We start from the raw sequence: 27,638 nt of genomic DNA, 5'->3' as shown, positions 1-27,638 counted from the left end.
CTTTGCTGATGTTATGTGTGGATCCCTGTCTTCAGACATGGCCCATTCCATCATTTGAAAGCAGTTGCTATGACGATCGTGATTTTGCAGTTAGTACATGTGGATCTGGGTCTTTAGACATGGCAGTTGCTATGACGACCATGAGTTTGCTGATTGTATATGTGGAGCACTGTCTTTAGACATCAGGGTAAAGCAGTTGCTATGACGACCATGATTTTGCAGATGGCACATGTGGATTTTTGTTCACAGACATGGCAGTTGCTATGACAACAATGACTTTGCCGATGTAAAGCAGTTGCTATGACGACCATGATTTTTTAGATGGTATATGCTCATCTCTGTCTTTGTTGATGTAAAGCAGTTGCTATGACGACCATGATTTTGCAGATGGTATATGTGGATCTGTCTTCAGAAATGGCAGTTGCTATGACGACCATGACTGATGATGTAAAGCAGTTGCTATGACGACCGTGATTTTGCAGATGGTATATGCGGATCTCTGTCTTCAGACATGGCCCATCCCATCAGGTTTCTGATCTCAGCTCCTGCAAAGAAGAACACCGTATCACCAGTTTCTCTCAAATGACAAACTCCTCTTACTTCCTGTCAACCATCTTAATCAAGTGACCTCCAATAAGGCTTACGCTGATCAGGTTTTTCATGATTTTGCTTACATTAATTGTTATGACCATACCTTGAAATGAAAAATTCCCATTTGTTGAGAAGAGATGTTTGAAGAAGTAAAATGGACTACCAGTAATACGAAACAGATATGAATGTCATGTTGTCCTACCATCCGATATGTTTCGCTCCCTCAGCGTAGACTGGAAACTGGCCATGGTGTCCACGAACTGCTGCCGTTCTCTGCCCTGGTAAAATCAACAAGACTCAGTGACTTCTTTGCAGGGGTGAAACGATACTGCAAGGTCACGATACGATACGTATCATGATACATAGGTCATGATGATACCAATATTTACATTAAATTGCGTGGAAGCTTCTTGACTTTTAATATTTCATAGCAGGTTCACAAGTAAAAAAAAGCTACAGACACATGTTGTAGTGGCTATTTGTATTAGTGAACTTGAAACACTAATTACAATACATTTTGCAATATTTGAATGATAAAAACATGGGGGGAGGGGAGAGTGAGTGAGTGAGTGAGTTTGGTTTTACGCCGCTTTTAGCAATATTCCAGCAATATCACGGCGGGGGACACCAGAAATGGGCTTCACACATTGTACCCATGACAGGATTCGAACCTGGGTCTTCGGCCCGACGAGCGAACGCTTTAACCACTAGGCTCGGGGGGGAGAGAGAGAGCATTAAACAGGCAGTAAGTAAATGTATTGTCTTATATCGATACAGAAACCAAACGTATTCAGTATCGTAGCGTAGCATGAAAACTCATGATGCACCGGTGTCCCTATGTATTGTTTTGTTGTTTTGTGTATTTATGTGCAAAGCAAGTGTGGATCCAGCTTCTGGGAGCATTGCAAGTAAACAATATATCAGAAACAAATGACCAGAACATACAGTCAAGTCCCGTTAATCGGACATCGATGGTTTCATATCATATGCAGATAAACGAGTATGTCGGATAAACAAAATTTAGTAGTATCAACGTTCGTGATCAAAATCGGACAACTACACGATAGATAAGTTTCAAACATGTAATAAAAAATATAAAATAAATATTCATATTGTTATGTTACATTGTTGGCGGATTATGTTTTCTAATCAAGCAACCTCTAAAATTAAACACAAAACAAACTTTACGGACTGTATGACTTATTCAGAATACTTTAAAAAGTCTAGTCTGGAATGGAAGTCGCAACTACGACACTGGTACCTAAAGCTTAAGAAAGCTGCTTTCTAAGTGGCTAAGGTCGACTTCCTGTTTGTCATTTCTTTGGTAGGTCATAGTTCGCGAAAGGTTGTTCTGACGTGACCTGTATGTATAACGCATATGAATATGTATAACGCGAACTCGAAGTTACTGGCATAGTGTGTGTTACTTCCATATCGCCGGTGGTGTTTCACACAAACTGCTTGCTTCTGAAAGTGTTTGTGTACAATTATTGTGGACCTTCAACTCATTTTCAGTCCATGCACAAAATGTCTTTGGAAGGTGTACTTGGCACCTTCTGTTTGTTTACATTCAGAGTTTACTGCGTACGGCTGTCTTTCGTATCCAACAAATATTCCAGAAATTGTTTGTTTCCTCGTTGAAAGTTTTATCATCTTCAGCGGTCAACATTCCCGTGAAGAGATGATACATACCTTCCCTGTATTCAGCTCAGTGATGGCAGTCAGAATCTGACGCCGAGATTCGTTGTTGGAGATTCCCAGTTCCTTCAGATCGTCATCCGTCAGCGTCAGGAAGGCCTCCATGTCAACCTGCATATTGTAAAACACATTGAAAGAAGGGAGGTAACTCTGAAGACTCACTGTGTTCTTACACAGGTCAAGAGTACATATGTCTGACATTGGATCATTAAATATAAGACAATCAATATCAATAAAAATAGAAGAAATCTATTAAGCGCCCACAGGGATATTTGCTAATATATTGGCTAGTGAACAATCCCAATCAGCACCCCTTCCGATTGAAGACTTATTTATGCACCCTTAATTATGGGCAATTAATTCTGGAAAAATACATCTGTCGTATATAAACCACGAAATTTATTTTTCAAAATAGTATTTTAATAAGAGCCTCCTATTTCTAATTTTGAGAGAGCCCTGGGCACTTATTACGTCGAATACGGTATATCTCACTCATATCGTGTCACATAGTCCTAAACAGGATAAGTCATTTTCATCCTGAACATCTGCATGAGATGTCCGAGCTTTTCTATTGAAACAAGTTGTTTTCACTCTTTAAGTTATAATGTTAACAGGCCTTTCCAAACAAGTTAATTCTGAATGGTGATGAAATAGTGACCTGATTACTTGTCACAGAAGTGGGGGTTTCTACACAAAAGAACTGATAGAAGAACAGCATGTTTTTGTTTGTTTGTTTAACACTGCACTCAGAAATATTCCAGCTACATGACAGCAGCCTGTAAATAATACTGTCTGGACCAGACAATCCAATGATTGACATTACGAGCAACAGTCATCGCTGCCATTTACAGTGATAACAAATCGCTGAGTCTGACCACCAATCCATGTTGCCTTTTACGACTAGCACAGTCTAACCCTTGGGGGAGAGCAGCCCATGTTACATGTTGAATGTCTGGCCAACTTATCGTCCTCCCAGCCCTTCTGTCATCTCCTACCTCCTGCTCTTCAAAGATGGGGTGGTACTTTTCCAGAGACAGCTTCTTGAGGATCCCCGACACTTCATCTGAGGAAGAATTCAAACAATCGTTTCAGCAAACAACTAAACACATGTCTGTTCGTGCAGACAACAGTTGATTCAGTTTGCTACCATCATGACTCTGAACCTAGTTTTGTAATCTGTTCCCACAAGCTCAAATGTCATTGGATCTTCTCTTCCCAAGAATCCCGAAGGTCATGAGTGAGTGAGTGAGTATGGTTTTTACGCCGCTTTTAGCAATATTCCAGCAATATCACGGTGGGTGACACCAGAAATGGGCTTCACACATTGTACCCATGTCGGGAATCGAACCCGGATCTTCGGCATGACGAGCTAACGCTTTAACCACTAGGCTACCCGACCGCCCCCCGAAGGTCATGAAGGATGTTCGAGAAAATCTCACCATTTTGAGCAGATTCCTGGAGTGAATCCAGCATGGGGCCTGCATCATCGCTGTTCTGAAACCATGGTAACAGTGTCTTCATCATCATGATTATAACAGTGTGTCATAAAGAAGTTCCCAGCATCAGTAAAAACTCCTTTAACATTTAATAACCAGTAATTAGGAAAATTAATTGTTCTAATACAGAACCCATTGTGGCTTTGTCTAAGACTTCTATGTTTATCATTTGTTTAATGCCACACTCACACATATTCCGGCCAAATGACAGTGGTCTGTAAATAATCAGTTCTGGGCAAGGCAATCAAGTGATTGACGTCATGAGCATGGATCTATGCAACCGAGATACATTTCTTCCATGAGGAAATATATATTTGACATCATTCGAGGGTAACAGGTCCAAAGTTCTAGACTCATATACCCTGAAATTGTCTCGCCTCTAAAATGAATTACATGACCCAATGAAACGTTCTCATCCAAATCAGACCTTAGTTCTTGCTACAACAAAACAAAGATCTGAGGACATCTCATAACGGGTCACGTCAGACCGACCTTGCGAGAACTTTGACCGACCAATGGAATGGCCATTCAGAAACCAGCTTTCTCTTGCTTAAACTTTATGGCACAAATTTCAAATTGGCGACTATGCTTCGAAACATATATTGACAAATTCTCGATTACAAATTTGAAACCTGAACAAAAAAACATTCTGGAATGACTAATAGATGGTCTAGAATGTAAGGATTTAGTCGTTTAACCCGTAACTATCGTTCGGAATACCCCATGTTAAAGTTTTCGAGACTGCATGATTAGAAATCTCATCATGCGACAGTCACTTTCATAATCTGGTAAGAGACGCACTGATTGAGCGGATGAAAGGTCGTTCTGACGTGACCCCTAATGGGACGTCTTCAGATCTTTGTTTAGCGGTAGCGAAAACAAGGATCTGATTTTAATGAGATTGCCCAAAGAAATGACATAGTAGTTAAGACAACAATATCTCAAAATAACAATCTCAACACAATACAATCATGTCACTGTGACTTTACTAAATCTATTCTTAGAAATTAAGTTCAGCTAATAACAATGTTGAGAATGCCCTTTTCTCCCTGGGGATCAGTTCATTACCTTTCCAGGGGTGGGTGAAGGTGATGGGGTTAGTGTGGAGGTGGTGCTCCCCTTGGAAGATGGACTCTTCCCATGCGAGGACCTCTGTGGGGTGATAGAGGAACTGCCGCTAGTTGAGCTGTTGGGGGAGGTGGTGTTGGACATGGTACGGAATCCTGTTGGCACCGTTGAAGACTTGCGTCTGAAAACATAGTGGATCCTATTTAGTGAATGAGTGAGTTGGGTTTAATGCTGTTTTGAATAATATATCAGTTATGTCACACCTTGTGGGAAGAAAGCCCAAAGTGATGCAGGTTGTTGACATTACCACTTTCTTAAAACCCACAAGCAAACCTAGACACTTAATCAGTGACAATCTGAGATTTAGAGGTTTCTGGCTCCACTTAAGGGACATAAGTCTTAACAGTGAATTACGTCACCTAGGACGACTACCAGAGAATAAGATCATGATTGCATGGATTCCAAAAGTTCAGCACCCTTTTTCATAATGTATCAGAACTATTACCGTCATAAATACCATGCTTTGGTTAGTGAGTGAGTTTTGGCAAGTCAGTTTAATGAAGAGTGAGTGAGTGAGTATGGTTTTACGCCTCTTTTAGCAATATTCCACCAACATCACGGCGGGGGACACCAGAAATTGGCTTCACACATTGTACCAATGTCGGGAATTGAACCTGGGTCATCGGCGTGACAAGCGAATGCTTTAACCACTAGGCTACCCGACCGTCCCATTTAATGACGAACATCCCAAGTGACCAATGTGGCAGGTATTTACAACCGAGCTGTGGGCAAAGACTGACGTCTGTGTAAATGATGATCAGTTCCACAGGGAACAATTATTACCAGTGTAAATGTATCGTGGAAAACAATTCATAGCAAAAACAGTTCCATGGAAATAGTTCTCCTTGAGAAATATAGTACCACGGAACTATTTCACTACAAGAACAGATACTCTGTGACACTTACAGCTTTGGTAAAACCCCTGAGCATAGTCAAAGAAGAAGTCCATAATCTAGATGAATAGGACTCGGACACAAAAAGACAAAATTGGACACTTGTTCTAAAGCTTTTATTGGCAAGATAGACACAATTTTTATGGATAAGAACTTCTTTAATACTGTGAAAAGCGACGTTTCGGTATAGATCCTTATACCGTTGTCAAGCTAGACTGAATGAGGGACATAGTGCAGAATATATATAGCAAGTGGAGGATTAACAGTAGAGGATTAACAGTAACAACAAGGGCATACAAGAGTGGGATAACATAGGTAGGTGTGACAACAAAGGATGATGCTATCACAACACGATGGACAGAAAACACATAGCTAGAAGCCAATGGGGCATGAAGCCAATAAACAGGTGATTATTGTTTGATGAGTTCATAGTAGGCGGATGGGATGAAATAGCCTTGATCAACTTCTAAGTAATGCCTATCTAACAAGTTACGCTTTTATTGGGTTGTATCAGTGCATAGGTGGATCCAGACTAAAATCCAGACCCCTCCCTTCTATAAATGCTGGATCCGCCCTTGCAGTGCAACCATACAAGAACTTACTGGGCTTACAAAATGTTTGACCAAGTGTGAATTTAGAAATATTTCAAACCAAGAAGAAACAAGGCAGAAACATGGTCCAAATATTGTAATATATTCAAAAAAATACTAGGGGATGGAAAGCCCAGAGGTTAAAAGTGTTCACTTGTCACACCGAAGACCTGGATTTGATTCTCCCTTAGATACAATGTGTGAAGCCCATTTCTGGGGTCCCCTGCTGTGATATTGCTGGAATATTGCTTAAAGCGACATAAAACATCTCTCAATCTCTCACTCAGTCACTAACTCACTCAGCTGGAATCACTGACCTGGGCATGAAGAGACGTGTCTGGTGTTGACTGCTGTACTGACTTCGAGGAATGTTAGGGCTGGGCGTAAACAAGTCACCTGAATAATCAGTACAAACATTAGTCATGTGACTCCACCAAATTCGTCATGTGACACAACATCAACACACACAAGCTGAGAGTCAAGCAACCTTCTGGAAATATCAGTAAACATGTTTATTTGTTTGCAGTACAATCAATTTCTTTGAAAAGCAAACATTATCCAAATTTTAGTTTGGCTGTAAAACAATATCTTCCTTCACATTCAGAAATGTATAATTCATCATGGTTATAACTTTCTTTTTGTTCATTATTTATTTATTTAAAAAAGCTGACTAATGTTTAATTTTAATGTATAAATCAAAACATCAATATCCAAATATGGATGTACCAGTGACTTAAAGGGCAAGAACACTCAAACTTTGAAAGTATCAAAATATGAACGGCTATTTCTTTGCAAATTCAAAATTTGTTATTATGGACTATAATCTCAACTGGTTAAATTGGGTGCACCCACTTTCATCTGTCTGTTTCGTCTACAGTGTTATCCAAACAGAGTGTTGCACCAGTGATTAGAGGGGCAATAAGCTGACCCTTCAGAAACAAAGCAGACCAGTCGCTGTAGGATACGATAAAGAACAATAAGAGAGAGTTGACTATATTTATTATATACAATGACCAAATATAACATATAATAGTGTCATCAACAATCAATAGTTTTTAACTTGAGAGTTGGAGTATTGTTGCCCTTTAAATAATGACATTAATCTTATCAATGGAACATAAAGGTTTAGTTCCATGAACAGTAATAGCGAGTACTGGTTTTTAATCCAGGTGATTCTAGAAGAATGAAAACAACAGCGTTAGTTTGACATGCAGTGCTACACAGACTGACGGGTAGTGAGACGTGCAAACTAAACCACCCGGAGAATGATTGAAAGAAAGGAACACAAGCATGGTCAATAACATGACATGCAACCAAACAATGTGGACAGGTGTCTGAGTGGTTTAGACAGGTAGTCGACAGGTGTCTGGGTGGTGTAGACAGGTGTCTGGGTACAGTGTAGACAGGTGTCTCCATGAAGTGTAGACAGGTGTCTGGGTAGTGTGGACAGGTGTCTGGGTAGTGGCGACAGGTGTCTGGGTAGTGGAGACAGGTGTCTGGGTGGTGGAGACAGGTGTCTGGGTGGTGGAGACAGGTGTCTGGGTAGTGTGGACATGTGTCTGGGTGGTGGAGACAGGTGTCTGGGTAGTGGAGACAGGTGTCTGGGTAGTGGAGACAGGTGTCTGGGTAGTGTGGACATGTGTCTGGGTGGTGGAGACAGGTGTCTGGGTGGTGGAGACAGGTGTCTGGGTAGTGTGGACATGTGTCTGGGTGGTGGAGACAGGTGTCTCCGTGCAATGTAGACAGGTGTCTGGGGAGTGTGGACAGGTGTCTGGGTAGTGGCGACAGGTGTGTGGGTAGCGGCGACAGGTGTCTGGGTAGTGTAGACTGGTGTAGACAGGTGTCTTGGTGCAGTGTAAACTGGTGTAGACAGTTATCTCCGTGCAGTGTAGACAGGTGTAGACAGGTGTCTGGGTAGTGGAGACAGGTGTCTGGGTAGTGGAGACAGGTGTCTGGGTGCAGTGGAGACAGGTGTCTGGGGAGTGGCGACAGGTATCTGGGTAGTGGCGACAGGTATCTGGGTAGCGGAGGCAGGTGTCTGGGTAGTGGAGACAGGTGTCTGGGTGCAGTGGAGACAGGTGTCTGGGTAGTGGAGACAGGTGTCTGGGTGCAGTGGAGACAGGTGTCTGGGTTGTGTGGACAGGTGTCTGGGTAGTGGAGACAGGTGTATGGGTAGTGTGGACGTGTCTGGGTAGTGGAGACTAGTGTCTGGGTAGTGTAGACTGGTGTGGACAGGTGTCTGGGTAGTTTAGACAGGCGTCTGGGTAGTGGAGACAGATGTCTCGGTAGTGGAGACAGGTGTCTGGGTAGTGCAGACAGGTGTCTGGGTAGTGAAGACAGGTGTCTGGGTGCAGTGGAGACAGGTGTCTGGGTAGTGGAGACAGGTGTCTGGGTAGTGGAGGCAGGTGTCTGGGTTGTGTGGACATGTGTCTGGGTAGTGGAGACAGGTGTATGGGTAGTGTGGACGTGTCTGGGTAGTGGAGACTGGTGTCTGGGTAGTTTGGACAGGCGTCTGGGTAGTGTGGACAGGTGTCTGGGTAGTGGCGACAGGTGTCTGGGTAGTGGAGACAGGTGTCTGGGTGGTGGAGACAGGTGTCTGGGTAGTGGAGACAGGTGTCTTGGTGGTGGAGACAGGTGTCTGGGTAGTGTGGACAGGTGTCTGGGTACAGTGTAGACAGGTGTCTCCGTGCAATGTAGACAGGTGTCTGGGTAGTGTGGACAGGTGTCTGGGTAGTGGCGACAGGTGTGTGGGTAGCGCGACGGGTGTCTGGGTAGTGTAGACTGGTGTAGACAGGTGTCTTGGTGCAGTGTAGACTGGTGTAGACAGTTATCTCCGTGCAGTGGAGACAGGTGTCTGGGTTGTGTGGACAGGTGTCTGGGTAGTGGAGACAGGTGTATGGGTAGTGTGGACGTGTCCGGGTAGTGGAGACTGGTGTCTGGGTAGTGTAGACTGGTGTGGACAGGTGTCTGGGTAGTTTGGACAGGCGTCTGGGTAGTGGCGACAGGTGTCTGGGTAGTGGCGACAGGTGTCTGGGTAGTGGAGACAGGTGTCTGGGTGGTGGAGACAGGTGTCTGGGTAGTGGAGACAGGTGTCTGGGTGGTGGAGACAGGTGTCTTGGTGGTGGAGACAGGTGTCTGGGTAGTGTGGACAGGTGTCTGGGTACAGTGTAGACAGGTGTCTCCGTGCAATGTAGACAGGTGTCTGGGTAGTGTGGACAGGTGTCTGGGTAGTGGCGACAGGTGTGTGGGTAGCGCGACAGGTGTCTGGGTAGTGTAGACTGGTGTAGACAGGTGTCTTGGTGCAGTGTAGACTGGTGTAGACAGTTATCTCCGTGCAGTGTAGACAGGTGTAGACAGGTGTCTGGGTAGTGGAGACAGGTGTCTGGGTAGAGGAGACAGGTGTCTGGGTGCAGTGGAGACAGGTGTCTGAGGAGTGCAGACAGGTGTCTGGGTGCAGTGGGGACAGGTGTCTGGGTAGTGGCGACAGGTATCTGGGTAGCGGAGGCAGGTGTCTGGGTAGTGGAGACAGGTGTCTGGGTGCAGTGGAGACAGGTGTCCTTTGACAACACTCAACACCAGACAACAACAGACTGGGAACCAGGATTGCCATGGCAACAACACCTCCTTGTCTTCCTTGCTTCGGACAATGCTAGTCTAAGAGGAGACTTGTAGTTTTATTTACAATGAAGCAGTTAATGCATCAATCACAAACAACTGTATAAATACTGTAACTGCCACCCTAACAAAGCCTCATTCGAAAGGGACATCTACTGCGATGCCATCTAGGATAAGGGCACTTATCAAGTCATTGTGTAACACTAGTAAGAGAGTTCCAGAAAAGGGTTGAGGGGCCCTTTTTTATCAGCATGGTAATAGTTGCATATACGACTTGGAAGGATACTAAAAAACTTGACCTGTTTGGCCTTCCATCCATTTTGCAAAAACAAAAGTAAAAAAACATAAAAATCAATAACCATGCTTTTTATCATCTTTTTGATTGTATATCTGTTTACAATAATATTTAATGTGGGTTCTTCTGAAGAGAATTAATCCCTCATCAACCCTGACGAATTTCCGTTTCCAGGGCATATTGGCTGAGAAAGAAAAAATACAAAAACAGAAAATAAACTGGGTTTACGCAAGTGAATGAATGGGACATTTTGTCTAAATCAAAATCAAAATGATGACAATTAGAATACTCTTTAACACTATAAGTTGTCACTATAGTAGTACAGAAGTACTGGCGTAAGTACGACTGTCCAGCAGAAGGAAGGCAAGTGGCAGTCCCGAGCCCCAGTCAGCTTGTATGGGTCTAACCTGGCTTGGTGAGGTTGGTAGGGGCAGGCAGGGGTTCACTCTGAGCATCCAACACACACTCGGTAGCTACAGCATCAGCAGCAGGGTTAATGTTAATGGTGGGACTAGTCGCCCCGTTGAAGGAGGCATGACTAATGGTTTTAGTAGGCAGGTGAGGAGAGAGGGCGTTAGCTGCGTAATGGCGCCGGATGTTACCTGGGGAACGGTTGCCGAGAAATTTCATCGGGCTGCTCACTGCTCTACGGGAGTTCTGCAAGAAGGAGATACAGAATGATGAAGAATATATTTGTAGAAAAGGGGGGTTACAGGTGGCTCAGTCATTTATAGTGCCACAGCAGCTGCACAGAGTTGCATCCCCTTGGTGTGACAGGATCCTATGATACTTGGTTTTTCAGCACAATACCGTGCTCTTGGGTTTTACCAAACGTCTACGATCTGCATCTTTGTGATTTCCTCCCACAGCAAGCTGACATGCTGTGGTGTAACTAAAATACTGTCCACAGCAGTGTATACATGCAATGTTTTCAAAAGTCTTCAATTCAGATAAACAGGAATTCTGATTATGTATAAGTGATTATTGGACCACCTCATCAAAGTATATGAAATAACATGGTATCTGATCAGCAAGGCCTTGCCAGCGTATTTATTGTTATCCCGTTTGGAACATGGGGATAATGTTCATGTGGTTGTGTTCCACTTGTCCACTTCACACTGTCTGCAACAGCTCAGCAATTGGTTTGAGAACATAAAACATTGCCTAACAATGACTATGAATGGTTTCATTGTCCATCGACTCATACTGACTTGATGGCTAAGCCAGGACCCCACCTACTATTGTCCTTCCACTCACACTGACTTGACGGCTAAGCCAGGTCCCCACCTACTATTGTCCTTCCACTCACACTGACTTGACGGCTAAGCCAGGTCCCCACCTACTATTGTCCTTCCACTCACAATGACTTGACGGCTAAGCCAGGTCCCCATCTACTATTGTCCTTCCACTCACAATGACTTGACGGCTAAGCCAGGACCCCACCTACTATTGTCCTTCCACTCACACTGACTTGACGGCTAAGCCAGGTCCCCACCTACTATTGTCCTTCCACTCACAATGACTTGACGGCTAAGCCAGGACCCCACCTACTATTGTCCTTCCACTCACACTGACTTGACGGCTAAGCCAGGACCCCACCTACTATTGTCCTTGAACTCACACTGACTTGACGGCTAAGCCAGGACCCCACCTACTATTGTCCTTCCACTCACACTGACTTGACGGCTAAGCCAGGTCCCCACCTACTATTGTCCATCCACTCACACTGACTTGACGGCTAAGCCAGGTCCCCACCTAGTATTGTCCTTCCACTCACACTGACTTGACGGCTAAGCCAGGTCCCCACCTACTATTGTCCATCCACTCACACTGACTTGACGGCTAAGCCAGGACCCCACCTACTATTGTCCTTCCACTCACACTGACTTGACGGCTAAGCCAGGTCCCCGCCTACTATTGTCCTTCCACTCACACTGACTTGACGGCTAAGCCATGACCCCACCTACTATTGTCCATCCACTCACACTGACTTGACGGCTAAGGCAACGACCTACTGTTGTCCTTGAACTCACACTGACTTGACGGCTAAGGCAACCACCTACTGTTGTCCTTGAACTCACACTGACTTGACGGCTAAGGCAACCACCTACTGTTGTCCTTGAACTCACACTGACTTGACGGCTAAGGCAACCACCTACTGTTGTCCTTGAACTCACACTGACTTGACGGCTAAGGCAACCACCTACTGTTGTCCTTGAACTCACACTGACTTGACAGCTAAGGCAACCACCTACTGTTGTCCTTGAACTCACACTGACTTGACGGCTAAGGCAACCACCTACTGTTGTCCTTGAACTCACACTGACTTGACGGCTAAGGCAACCACCTACTGTTGTCCTTGAACTCACACTGACTTGACAGCTAAGGCAACCACCTACTGTTGTCCTTGAACTCACACTGACTTGACGGCTAAGGCAACCACCTACTGTTGTCCTTGAACTCACACTGACTTGACGGCTAAGGCAACCACCTACTGTTGTCCTTGAACTCACACTGACTTGACGGCTAAGGCAACGACCTACTGTTGTCCTTGAACTCACACTGACTTGACGGCTAAGGCAACCACCTACTGTTGTCCTTGAACTCACACTGACTTGACAGCTAAGGCAACCACTTACTATTGTCCATCCACTCACACTGACTTGACAGCTAAGCCAGGACCCCACCTACTATTGTCCTTCCACTCACACTGACTTGACGGCTAAGCCAGGTCCCCACCTAGTATTGTCCATCCACTCACACTGACTTGATGGCTAAGCCATGACCCCACCTACTATTGTCCATCCACTCACGCTGACTTGACGGCTAAGGCAACGACCTACTGTTGTCCTTGAACTCACACTGACTTGACGGCTAAGGCAACCACCTACTGTTGTCCTTGAACTCACACTGACTTGACGGCTAAGGCAACCACCTACTATTGTCCTTGAACTCACACTGACTAAGCTAAGCCAGGACCCCACCTACCAATGTGCTACTGCCGTCCTCCTCAATGGACTTGGTTGTGTGCCAGTGACTAGCTGCATGGCGGGCATCGTCCGGGGAGTTGTCCAGACAGAAGCTCGGCGCCGGCAGGATGGGGGGAATCACGGGTTTCAGTGACTCGCTGGTCAGGTTGGAGCGAGGTGGGTTGATGTCCTGATGGGAGACAAAGTTGATAATGAAGATAAGACAAACATGACTGTCAGGCTCTGATCACCGGGGACAACCGTAGGCAGATCCATGAGGAAGGTCCAGGGGGTCCGGGGTCCCCCCTTTTGAAAACCAAATGTACTATGTTGTAGGCTGTAATTATTAGAGAGGATTTTGATATTTTGGACCCCTCCCCTTTAAAAATGCTGGATCTGTCCTTGAACAACAGAACATATGAATAAAAATGTCATCTGCTTCAAAAGAAAAAAGGATTGAAAAACAAAGTATCAAAAGGAATGAACTAAATCAACTTAAAGGTGAATGAGAAAATGAAAAGCGGGCGGCCTGAGCACTGAGTACGATGTGTGTTAGTCGTACCAGTGTGTACAAGGCGGCACTCTTCTTGGTTTCGAGGAGCATGGACTTGTAGCTGGTCATTGACAGCGCCGTCTGGGTGGGGTCAAGGAGCTTCTGGGTCTCCACCCGTGCCGTCTGGATCTGCTGGTGCTGGAAACAGATGTTCCTTCGTTTTGCAAATAGAGTTAAAGTGTCCATGAGTGACGTTTGATGTCATGTTTACCAATATTCCAGATGTATCACCACAGGTGACACAAAGAATTGGTTTAACAAACACTGGGAATCAAACCACGATCACTGGCATGACGAGTGAATGCTTCAATAATTAGGCTAACCCGAATTTTTGCTACGCTGTGAAAGTCTTAAAACTAATTCAACAACAATTAAGGGTTCGAATCCCGGTTCCCACCGATTTAGTTTCTATGTTTGTCAGCACCATACCCGTACTCATGGGTTTCACCAAAGTGGTAAACGTCTGAGACCTGCATCACTTCAGGCTTTCCTCCCACGTCAAGCTGACATGCCACGATATAACTATAATACTGTCAAAAATGGCGTTAAACCCAACTCACTCACTCACCTTATTCATGTTATTTGACTATAAAAAAAACCTGAGCTTCACATCATGTACCCATGTGGGGAATGGCTGTATTAAAGTCCTTATTTGACTTTATAATTTTTATGCAATTGTACCTGATTTGACAATGCTAGAGGCAGCCACCGACAACGAGGCTGCTCTCTATCAAAGCATGACTAAAAAGTGACAAGCCCAGGGACTAAGTTCACTGCTGCCCACTGAGCCACATGCCGCCCACTGAGCCACATGCCGCCCACTGAGCCACATGCCGCCCACTGAGCCACATGAAAACCCACTGAGCCACATGCCGCTCACTGAGCCACATGCCGCCCACTGAGCCACATGCCGCCTACTGAGCCACATGCCGCCTACTGAGCCACATGCCGCCCACTGAGCCACATGCCGCCCACTGAGCCACATGCCACCACTGAGCCACATGCCGCCCACTGAGCCACATGCCGCCTACTGAGCCACATGCCACCCACTGAGCCACATGCCGCCCACTGAGCCACATGCCGCCCACTGAGCCACATGCCGCCCACTGAGCCATATGCCGCCCACCGCCCACTGATCCACATGCTGCCCACTGAGCCACATGCCACCCATTGAGCCACATGCCGCCCACTGAGCCACATGCCGCCCACTGAGCCACATGCTGCTGTCCAGAGCACCACCACACCTGAGTGAGTGAGTGAGTGAGTGAGTGAGTGAGTGAGTATGGTTTTATGCCGCTTTTAGAAATATTCCAGCAATATCATTGCAGGGGACACCAGAAATGGGCTTCATACATTGTACCCATGTCGGGAATCACACCAGGGTCTTCGGTGTGATGAGCGAACGCTTTAACCACTAGGCTACCCAACCGCCCCTCCACCACACCTGAACAAGCGGTGCTTTTGCGCAAATGTTTGCAATGTTTCGCATGGTTTGAATCCTTCTGTCCACCCATTATGGGTTTTAAAGCTTGACAACTCCAAATTCTTCACTAAGCAGATACCAGACCTCATCAAGCAGTTATGAATACATTGTTTCTAGGCAGCCATTATAGGTACACCCAGAATCCCCTGTCTTGGCGTATCATCGCTCATATTGAACATATTACCTCTGGTGACCTTGGCGTCTTTGTTGACAAATCCTGCATGGACGTAGTGTGTTGAAGTGGCATTGGAGCCAATCGGTTGGACATGTTGAATGTGCGGCCCAGTTTGAGATTCCGAAACCTGTTGGATAAACGATTCCACCATGCCTGCAAGTAATAAAATAAGTGTTTTAATCGTATACAGCAAACTACGGTTATAACAAACTCAAAGGGACCACTAATTTTAGTTTGTTATAACCATAGTTCGTTATAAGCATATATACATCATATATACAGCCAATGGCAGGGACCAAAAAATAATGTCTGTCAGCTCGTTATAAGCGTGTTTGTAATAAACATAGTTTACTATATACTCAGAAGGAATGGCTTTGAGGTATGATAAGTTGAGTGAGTGAGTGAGTATGGTTTTACGCCGCTTTTAGCAATATTCCAGCAATATCACGGTGGGGGACACCAGAAATGGGTTTCACACATTGTACCCATGTCGGGAATCGAACCCGGGTCTTCGGCATCACGAGCGAACGCTTTAACCACTAGGCTACCCGACCGCCCCTATGATAAGTTGGATTCGTCCCTCCATGATATGAATGCTTTCTTTACTATAACGTATTAATGCTACATTTTATACATATTAACACACTATGGACACATTGACAAGTGTCAAGCGGTTCTTCATCTTACCTTGAGGCCACTCTTAGGATGATCTTCAAGGCTGAAATAGAGTGGTACAGTTTATAGTAGAACTGATGCAAATAATAATCTTGATGTATGAAACAATAGTTATTGGTGTCTTGCAATGTTTGTATCAGCATGAAAAGTAAACCACCCCTATGAAGATCCAGCTTAGAATAGGTCTTCAGCAACCCATGCTTGTCGTAAGGGGCGACTAATGGGATCGGGTGGTCAGGCTTGCTGACTTGGTTGATGCACGTCATCGTATCAAAATTGCATATATTGATGCTCATGATGACAACCACTGGATTGTCTGATCCAGATGCCATTAGTTACAAACCGCCATCAAATAGCTGGAATATTGCTGTGTGCAGGGATAAACAACAAATAAACAACAAGTGAATTTTTGAACACAAACAATGAACCTATAATCCTATTCAATCATCACTGGCTCCAGCATCCATTGAGTCATCAATCACGAAATTCATCCATCCATTGACCATTCACAAAGGCGGATCCAGCTTTCTTAAAAGGGAGGGGTCCAAAAAAAACAAAAACATCTCTCTCTGATAATTTTACTACCTACAACATGCTACATTTGGTTTTCAAAGGGGTCAGAGTCTGAAACCCTGGACCCCCATTCAGCGATCCATCCATCTGACCAGTAAATCATCAATTACTTAATCAATTCATCCATCCATTCAGTACTTCATCCATCCATCCATCCATCCATCCTTCCTTCCATCCATCCATTCAGTACTTCATCCATCCATCCATCCAGTATGTCATCCATCCATCCATCCATCTATCATCCATCCTTCCATCCATTCAGTACTTCATCCATCCATCCATCCATTCAGTACTTCATCCATCCATCCATCCATCCTTCCTTCCATCCATCCATTCAGTACTTCATCATCCATCCATCCTTCCTTCCATCCATCCATACAGTACTTCATCCATCCATCCTTCCATCCATCCATCCATTCAGTGCTTCATCATCCATCCATCATCCATCCATCCATCATCCATCCATCCATCCACTCAATCACCATCTAATCTCACTAACCATCAACTACACATACTGACATCATCAATACTAACAAATCCTACAAGAAATGTCTGCTGCCTGTCTGCACTGTATGTTACCTGAAGTCCGGTGGAAGTGTCGCTGCAACATTGCCGTTCTGCTTGGCCCAGTTCTTCTTGCCTCTGTCAGCCTTACACACCTGCATGGCCTTCGCTGCCAGCTGCCGCAGTAACTCTGTGTCCACGTCATCTGCAACATCGATGTTCAAGGGATGATGTTGTGTGAGTGGGAGAGTGTATGGGGTTGGCGTTAAAGTCAGCAAATGGTGTTTTGTTTTGTTGACACCCATTTCAGGAGTATTTTAGTTATATAAGAGCTCAACATGAATGGAAAGCTTGAAAGGATGCAGGTCGTAGATGTTCCCCACGATGATGCAACCCTAAAGCACAGGTATGGTGCTGACAGAAAGAATCATTAACTGGGATTCAAACCATAAAACATGTGATCCTGGCACACTTAAGGGAGGCAACTCTACACGGAGAATTGTGTCGCCTAAGACAAGTGGACCATCCCTGAGCTGTCTGTCACCATTGTTTACTCCTACTTTACCTATGAGGGAGGCCATGTCAAAGGCTGTACATCATGAAACCTGAAAGTAGATGGACTCAGACCAAAGAGCCTCAGTAGACTCCTACTTTACCTATGAGGGAGGCCATGTCAAAGGCAGTACATCCATTCTTGGCTTGAATAGTGACATCAGCACCACAGTTCAGCAGATACATGGCCACGTTCTTCTTCCTGTCAACAACACAAACGTGAAACTTATAATCATAATAATGTCTAGCCTAGTTAACATACAGTGTATGTTTGTTGTTGTTTAACGCCGAACTCAGCAGTGTTCCAGCTATATGATGGCAAAAAAAATCAACTCTGGACCAGACAATCCAGTGATTGACATCCTGAGCATCGATCCATCCAATTGGGATCGATGATATGCATCGATGAACCCGAGTCTTCGCTGTGACAAGCTAACGCTTCAACCACTATGCTACCCGACCGCCCCCAGTGGGTTAAAGACTAGGTGTGTGTAACATACGTGGATCCAGAGGGGGGTCCAGGGTCCTCCCCCCTTTGAAAACCAACTGTAGTATGTTGTAGGCAGTAAAATTATCTGAGAGATAAAATATGCTGGATCTGCCCTCGTGTTGGATGACCTACCCATGGTATGTGGCCTGCATGAGAGCTGTCCAACCGCTGATGGTGTCCTGCTTGTTGATGTCACACCCCCGAACCACCAACAACTCTGCAATGTCCAGCCGGCCTGTCATTGCCGCAAACATCAAAGGGGTGGCGCCATCTTGTGGTGCTGAAGCATCTCTCTGGCTCAAGTCAATGTCCAGGATCTCTCGGATACGGGTCATATCACCTGCATAGCAATGGCATTGAGAAGTAAGGGGCCAGTCATTGATTAAAGCAGTAAGGGACCAGTCATTTATTACAGCGGAACGTGACCAGTCATTTATTACAGCGGAACGTGACCAGTCATTTATTACAGTGGGAAGGGACCAGTCATACATTACAGTGCTACGGGACTTAACATTAAAATGAAAATAATTGTGAGAGTGCAATTCGCTTACATCACCAAATACCTATATTTTGTGAAAAACTTAGTTTAAAGGGCTCTTTGGTAGTCTGAGTGAAATACTAGTAACTATAGTTATATGTCTATACTTACTAGTATTTCTTCAAATTATTTCCTAAAGGTTTTGTTACTTCATTACTGATATCTCTATGAAAGATGAACTTAAAATACAGCAAATGTTTTTTGTATCATATTAAACCGACAAAACTCTGTAATTGACTACGAACAGGTTATTAGTCACAAATCTGCATGGGGATATCATGGTGATCTTAAATAACCTTTCAACCTTCATTGACGGTCTACATTAACAACGTGTTTCGTGTCGATAAAGGGACATAACTCTCACAACTTGATAAACCATCTAGAACAAAATCTGAAAATGCTTAAAGATTCCGATTTTCAAGTTAGACAATAAATATCATGTTCGACCGTGTCTATTAATAATTTACTGCATAGATGGTAAATTGAGTTTTACTTATTTTTGAAAGGTTATGCGAGTCCTTTTGATTTTTTACGTTATGGATATCCCTTTCCATTCTCTTTCACAAGACAAAAGACATTAGGACATTTCAAAACATTTGTATGACACAATCAGATGGAAAATGTTTCTATAACAGCATATCATTCTCATTTTTGAAAAAGTTTAGGACTTTTTTGGTAACCATTAATCATGACCAAGAGTTAACTCATAAAATAGAACACAAAAAGAAATAACTTCAAGCTTGGAGAACTTGCTGATCATGCACCTTTTATGCATGTGACTGCTACGTACCATGTTTGGATGCATCAATGATGTCTGGCTTAACCTCATCAGGAGCTGGAAACAACAATAGTAGATACAGATACATTTGTCGTACAAATATAGAAAGAGAGAGAGAGACAATAATGTTTATTATAGTGTCACATGTTATATACACTTCATACTAAAACACGTACACTAACAATAAAATATAACATCCGACCAGGTATGGCCTATGAGACACTTAGATATAAAAGCAAATTATAACGTCATGATCTGGATAAGGTAAAATAAGACACATACTAACACAATGTTTAAAGTTAAGATTGGGTTATGAACACGCACGCGCGCACGCACGCACACACCTATTTTATTAATTATAAAGAACATGCACGCAATCATACACAAACACGTAGATATCCACACACCCACCCCACACCCACCCCACCACACACACACACACACGCATGCACTCACACACACATCATACGTACATTATACCACACACACGCACACACAAATACGCGCACACACAAATACACGCACGCACGCACGCACGCACGCACGCACGCACCATACGTACATTATACCACACACACGCACACGCAATATAACCATGATAACATGCCGAGGCTCCACACTCACAAACAGCCCTGCTGTCAACACTAACAATGTTAATGGTACTATACAAACAAGCAAGGCAATAATGAAATATATCCTAGGTATTTAACAAACTCATAAACCCCCACAAGAATTGAACAAACATAAATTAATTCTGATTGGCAAACTAAAAAAGGTGGGTATATTAATGTTCTTATTTTTCATATTGTGAGTTTTAAAGTTTAAAAAAAATAAAAGCATATAAATAAAAAATAACTGGTATTTAATTGTGCTGAAGAGGGATCAAATAGGTAATTATCATATCCCTAAGCCAAATTTCACCACTGTTTACACAGTTAAAATAGTGATCAATTGTACTACAGACAGAGGTACAGATAAGCAGCATATTTGCGTAAAATACCCCCCAAAAATATTTTAAAAACCAATTACTTTCAATTAACTTACATACAGAAATGCATGCATTAAATGAAAAACATAAATGTATAAAAACAGCATGCATAAATACCCACTGAAGCTTTATCAGCATGCGTACAAAGGAGCTAATTTCCGAAACACAATTAAGAGCTCAGTTACCATGTTACTTTCCGAGTCAAGCCTATATACTTGAACAGTTATATACATCTAAATCATTATTTCTTTTTTTTTAAATCTTAAAATGTTCACTAATTTGGGGAAATACCCAATGGAGTGATGAATAGATGAGTGAAAAAATATTGGTTACCCAATGAAAAATGTAATAACCCAATTAAAATAGATACCCTAGATTTAAAACTCATTGCTCAAAAAGTTATCTGGAGTTCTGCAGGATCACGATTATCATTAATTTTCAGTTATCAATATGTTACATCCAAGTTACATTTGCCTTTTGAGCAAACATTTTATATCAGCATGATAATCAGATGCTAAACAACATCCATCACATCTCATCTCCACAGAAGATATTCCAGCTGAAAATAATTACATGTGCTCGAAAATTTGTTTGTTTATTATTTAACACCGCATACAGCAATATTCCAGCTTTTTGATGGCGGTCTGTGAATAATCGAGTCTGGAGCAGACAATCTAGTGACTGATATCATAAGCATCCATCTACGCAATTGGGATACAATGACATGCATCAACCAAGCCAGCAAGCCTGACCACCCGATCCTGTTAGTCACCTCTTATGGCAAGCTAGGTTGCTGAAGGCCTATTCTAACCTAGATCTTCACGGGTGTACTCTTTAACGATGCGAAAGGTGGAAAAGACTTAGGCTAACTGGCTCACCCAGCTTATACATGTTTAGTGATTCATGTCATTCATGTCAAGTCAACAGTTTTTTTTATATATAGACTCAATTTTATCAATTTATCAAAATAGAAGTTTGCGATTACCATAATCATATAGTGACAATTAATGTCTCAGTTTGAGAAAAATCACAAAAAAGGACCAGACCATAGAGTGCAGTCCCCCTTTAAAATACAAGAACCATGACGAAGCATCAACACGACAAAGCCTTAAACATACAATGGACAGTATATCGCTGACACAGCACATTGTCAGCATGAAGATTAACCCCTAACAACAAACCCCCTGACCCTTGTAGGTCTCCACACAATCAGGAATACAAAGACAATGCATTCGTCATGCCAGCATTATCTTCTATACCATCCAGGACAACAATATATACCATCTATACAACAATGATCTAAACGGAATTAACAAAGGGGAGGCCAACACAAGATGAGTTTGTGTTTATCAGAAAGTCAACCAGATTTTCATATTCTTAATACATTTCTAGTAATCATGGTTATTATGAGACAATATTGTTTGTTGATTTGCAGATCCACCGATCCAAAAAATATCAAAATTGGAAAAATATGCAGATTTTATAGTGCTAGCTCACTGAGATTCCATGCTGCATTTTAAAAAGAACATCCTACTCAGACAGTATACTGATTCCGAACTGACCAGTCCTTGTTTCAGCCCCTTATGCCGAATGCCAGGCAGGGTAACAACAAGTACCATCTTTTACCATCTTTTGGTATGACACGGATGAGGATCGAACTCACGACCTTCTGGTCTATGGCAGAGTGAGTGAGTATGGTTTTATGCCGCTTTTAGCAATATTCCAGCAATATCACGGCGGGGGACACCAGAAATGGGCTCTTCACATTGTACCCATGTCGGGATTCGAACCCGGGTCTTCGGCGTGAAGAGCGAACACTTTAACCACTAGGCTACCCGACCGCCCCTGAGTGAGTGAGTGAGATATAATGCCAGTTTGAACAGTATTCCAGTTATATCATGCTGTGTCAGCTTCATGTGTGATGAGGACCCGAAGTGATGCAGGTCTCAGACATTAACAACTGTAGTGAAACCCATGATTTGTTTCTTTATTGTTTAACAGAAAAGGAATAATTCTTCAGCAACCCATGCTTGTTGTAAGAGATGACTAACAGGATCGGGTGGCCAGGCTCACTGACTTGGTTGATGCATGTCATCGTATCCTAATTGTTTAGATCGCTGCTCATGAATTCAATCACTGAAATGTCTGGTCCAGACTCAATTATTTACAGACCGCCTTCATACAACTGGAATATCGCTGAGTGCGGCGTTAAACAATAAACAAACAAACAGTCATAAACTTTAGCCATGTTTACCACAACCATGATGCCAGAAGCAAAACAGGAAACAAGCATCACGTTTATCCTTCATTAAACAAACTAAGTAAAGTATGTCATGAACATGATAAATGCTGACTTGAAATATGTTCAATACAAGCCTTCCTGCCAAGTAAAATCATTATCTCTTCCCATTATCTCCGAGCCTAGGTAAGAACAACCAGTGTATAACGCTGAATAACACCAGCCTATTGTTATATTGGTCTATGACAGATGGATACTGTTATTATCACACTGTAAGACGGCCAAGACGACAATAAGGGGGCTTAACTTCCAGAAAGTTGAGAAGCAGTCGTCCAAACACCAACCCCCTGGGCCAAATTGCCACCATTGTTATGAGGGAGGAGGCTTTTTGTCATGTTGAGAATAATCGTTGCTTTCATAGATTTAATCAGTGTATGTAAACATTTTGGACACAATGAGATGATATTTTCATGACAACATCGTAGAGGTCACGGCTGTAGATGAAAACTGACAGGTCATGGAAAACCTTCCTCATTCTATCACAAATACAGCTCTACGTCTTTTTTCATTTCAGTTTATTCATTGTTTAATAATCATGTATATGCCATTTACAAATCCCTGATGTAAAAAGGCCCAGATAATATATTTATTTTTTTACCATGGAGGGGCTAGATTACCGTTAGTCATAACTACCAATATATGGGAAATATTTGGAAACCCGATACATACTAAAACATACAGCTCAATTTCTTAAACTCCTTTTAAGCTTTTTAATTTACATGATCCTGAGTGAGTGAGTGAGTGAGTGAGTGAGTGAGTGAGTGAGTGAGTGAGTGAGTGAGTGAGTGAGTGAGTGAGTGAGTGAGTGAGTGAGTGAGTGAGTGAGTGAGTGAGTGAGTGAGTGAGGTTTTATGCCGCTTTTGGCAATATACCAGCAACATGACGATGGGGACACCAGAAATGGGCTTCCCACATTGTACCCATGTGGGGAATTGAACCCTGGCCTTCAGTGTGATGAGTGAACACTTTAACCACAAGACTATCCAACTGACGAAGCATCAATTATGAGTGAAACAATACATCAAGTTGAGATTGAAACCAAATTTTGGAAATATGCACTATCTATTTAAACTTCAGCAAAGTAGCTGAGTAGATGTCTAAATTTTGGTCCTGTCATCCCACTTGAATATGCTGAGATTAGGGATGGGAAATGCAATATTCATTTCATAGAAATCCACAGAAACAAGTCCTTCAATGAGTTCAGTCACCAGGCCTACACCAGAAAACTTCCAATGTGCAATAACTTTTGTCACCGCAGAAATAGCACTCTACGTGTGGATCCTAGGCATAAAGATTGGTATGACATCAGTATACAGTTCTTGGAAATCATGTGCGTGAGTGAGTATTGTCTTACCCCATTTTAGCAATATTCCAGCCATATCACTGTGGTGGAGATCAAGGGGCGGTGGGGTAGCCTAGTGGTTAAAGTGTTTGCCCATCACGCCAAAGGCCAAATCATTGATTCATTCCAGGCTCTAAAGTAACTATCAAAATGTACAGTACACTACACAATTACATTACTTTACAGGACTCTCATATTGCAAGAAAGGACCCTACAAATTAATTATTGGGGTCTCCTGGATGCCCACTTTTGTAAGTCAAGGTAAAATCCTGCTTTAGATTTGAGCTTGGGCCATTTTTCTTGTGAAAAGGTGTACATTTGCATATATTTGTTACATACTGCAATAGTTCAGCCCTTTGCAGTCAAACTAGACAAAAATACTTTGTCCAAATTGGAATTGTGTTTAAAGGACTCATTTTCTAAAAATGCAATGCATTGAATTATGGTATCTATAGTGAAGTTTCAAAGCCTGTTTCTTTGTAAACCTTTTATCCATGAAATACAAGTTATCTTACTATATTTATTTGGATATTTTAACACCAATTTGACCTATACCCATGAGGATTCCGGGTAAGAATATAGGTCTCCAGCTTGTCTCACCCTGGGGATTCCCCTGAGGAATACAGGTCCCCAAAAACCTATGTTTGTGATAGTGAGTGAGTGTTGTTTTACGCTGCTTTAAGCAATATTCCAGCAATATCATGGTGGGGGACACCAGAAATGGGCTTCACACATTGTACCCATTTCAGGAATCAAAGACGAGTGAACGCTGTAACCACTAGGCTACCCGACTGCCCCTATGTTTGTTATAAAAGGTGAATAGGTGGATTGTATGGTCAGGCTCGATGAAATGGTTGATTGCATGTCATCGTATCCCATTGACAGACCACATAGCTGGAATATTGCTGAGTAAAATTAGAAAAACATTAAACAACAAACACACAATGGCATCTGGAAACTGGCTAGACAAACCTTGTACATTCATGATACAAATGTTATACACCACTGCATGGGCAACAATGTGGCACATTTGTTGTTGTTTGTGACAAATCTATACAGTCAATGTATCATAAGAAAGTTTACTAAATGAAACATTGTTCCCTACATATTCCTACATCACTGGATCTATTTCAACATATAAATACATTGTTTACAAATGCATTGTAACCGTACAAGCAGAACAGATTTTCTGTTTAAAAAAAACCATCAGGTTCTATTTCCATTTTAATATGCCCTAAAATAAACAATGTAATATAATTTCAATTGAACATGCTGAGGAGGGCAAGCAGGCATTAAGAACTATTATCATAATGTTTGTTTGTTGTTTAACACTGCACTCAGCAATATTCCAGCTATATGATGGCGGTCTGTAAATAATCGACTCTGGACCAGACAATCCAGTGATTGGCATCATGAGCATCGATCCACGAAATATGGATACGATGACATGCATCAATCAAGTCAGCGAGTCTGACCACCCAATCCCATCAGTCACCCCATACAACATTATTTAACACATTGAAATCATAAAATTGCCTGAGGCAGTGAGTTGGGTTTCGTTCCATTTTTATTTGAACATATATATATCACTTAGTGTCAGCTTAATGTTGGAGAAAAGCAAAAACTGACACGTCCTAGATGTTTACTGCTTTGACAAAACTCTTGCCTGGTGCTTAAAGTCCAAGAATCATAACCAGGGAAATTTGGTGATTTAAAACCCATGATCATCAAAATCCTGGCATAGCTAAGGGGACACAACTCTTTACAGCAAATTGCATCTCCTTAAACAACAGGGACACAAATGCAACCTTTTCCCTTTAAAAGAGAGGGGTGAAAGTGTTGGTTGCTTTCCATATCACAGACCCGAGTTCGCTTCCACACTCCATCATTTAATAATTAACCTCTCTTAATAAAATCTTCTCCAACTTACCAACTTCTGGTTTATTTGTGGTTTTCCTGTCCAGGTATCCTCGAACCTCTCTCTTCCTCCGTATCGTGGCAATAGCTAACGCGGTCTTATTGTTTACATTCACAAGATTGGGGTCCCCGCCTTGCTCTATCAAGATCTGTGAGGTAGTCATGTGACCGTTCAAAGCCGCCAGCATAAGAGGCGTCAGCCCCGTGGACGGAGTCCTGTAATTCACATCACACCCTCTGTCTATGACAAACCTCACCACAGTGTCATGACCATGCTGAGCTGCCGCCAGCAAGGGGGTAAATTCACATACTCCCCCCGAACCATTCAGATCGATTCCGTAATCCACCAACATCCCGACTGTCGCCACATGTCCACCTCTACCTGCCAGAGTCAACGCTGAGGCACCGTATCTGTTATTGGCGTTAATATCCGCTTGATTCTGAAGTAGCGTCCCGACTACATTAGAGTGTCCATACCGACAGGCTTGCATTAAAGGCGTCCAACCAAAGACGTTAGGCTTGTCCAAGGCTGCCCCTTTCATAATCAGCTCCCTGACAACGCTCTCGTGGCCATTAGCTGCTGCAACCTGTAACGGTGTGTTACCGTCATCATCAACACTGTCGACCTCAACATCGTCAAGAAGCGTTCGCACAGAAACAACATCCCCCTGTTCACAAGCAATGAACAGCTGACGGGTGCGCTCCATTTCAGAATGTCAAATCATATTTACCATCGGATGGTTGAATACACAGCGAAACATGTACCGTTCGACTTCATTTTAATTATCCAACTGTTGTTACTGGCGGAGAACTGTCATTATTTGGACACTTAGCAGCATCACCCGTCTCTACGTCGCCATCTTGGATGGAATTTCTACTAAACCAGTGTACGACCAAACAAGGAACTGCAACATGCTTCTAACCGGCGATGTGTTGTGAATGAGATCGCGGTCTTTGTGGATTCTCTATAGACTAACATATAGTCTCTGAAATGAACATATCGTACTTAAAAAACAGTTGTTCAGTTATCTTGATAAAAATATAATAAAAAGGAGCCCAGTGACTCTCTTCATTTTCCTGATACTGCAGTGATCTAGACTTGCCAAACATTATAGACTTCCTGACAACTCGTATTCTGTTATTTAGGTACCGGCTTCGAGGTGATAACGTCTAGTGCGCATGGAAGCGTCTCAGTGGTTTAGTTGATAGAGCGGCTGCCCGGAGAGCGGCAGATCAGCGGTTCGAACCCCGGTTGCGTCATACCAAAAGACGTTAAAAGATGGTGCTTGTTGTTACCCTGCCTTGCACTCATAATTAATGGGATAACACTAGGACTGGTCGGCTCGGAGTCAGTACGCTGTGTCTGAGAGGGGTATGCATGTTAAACTACGTATATGGTATCTCAGTGGGCTAGTACTATAAAACAGGCGTTAAACCATAGGTGCCAGAGACCTCGATTAGATTCAACAATTCGTCATTTTGAAATTTGCTTCCAC

General features: G+C 43.1%; 1 protein-coding gene across 1 annotated transcript; it reads right to left on the bottom strand.

The window, feature by feature from the left end:
* On the bottom strand, positions 1-26,995 carry LOC139453882 (ankyrin repeat and SAM domain-containing protein 6-like). The gene is made up of 17 exons (XM_071235331.1): positions 26,156-26,995; positions 19,609-19,653; positions 18,413-18,620; positions 17,895-17,992; positions 17,314-17,443; positions 16,174-16,204; positions 15,496-15,639; positions 13,838-13,966; positions 13,295-13,465; positions 10,714-10,963; positions 6,714-6,792; positions 4,854-5,034; positions 3,729-3,783; positions 3,285-3,352; positions 2,284-2,400; positions 794-869; positions 1-545 (listed from the first exon to the last, which is right to left on the bottom strand). The coding sequence occupies exons 1-17, from the start codon at positions 26,847-26,849 to the stop codon at positions 460-462; spliced, it is 2,562 nt and encodes an 853-aa protein (XP_071091432.1). The 5' UTR covers positions 26,850-26,995; the 3' UTR covers positions 1-459.
* Positions 26,996-27,638: the final 643 nt, after the last annotated feature.

The sequence above is a fragment of the Haliotis cracherodii genome, unplaced genomic scaffold, assembly GCF_022045235.1.
Source record: "Haliotis cracherodii isolate W230 unplaced genomic scaffold, xgHalCrac1.p SCAF_10, whole genome shotgun sequence".
NCBI lineage: Eukaryota > Metazoa > Mollusca > Gastropoda > Lepetellida > Haliotidae > Haliotis > Haliotis cracherodii.
The sequence above is the reverse complement of the archived record's forward strand: the minus strand, read 5'-3'. Positions and strand labels throughout refer to the sequence as shown.

What these genes read in the sequence shown, in the direction of transcription:
- LOC139453882 (XM_071235331.1), bottom strand. Translation starts at nt 26,849, where the DNA reads ATGGAGCGCACCCGTCAGCTGTTCATTGCTTGTGAACAGGGGGATGTT. An exon ending in ACACGTCTCTTCATGCCCAG is followed by an intron (nt 5,035 to 6,713) that starts GTCAGTGATTCC and finishes CTATGTTTTCAG; the next exon opens with ACGCAAGTCTTCAACGGTGC. An exon ending in CTGAGCTGAATACAGGGAAG is followed by an intron (nt 870 to 2,283) that starts GTATGTATCATC and finishes TGATTTTACCAG; the next exon opens with GGCAGAGAACGGCAGCAGTT.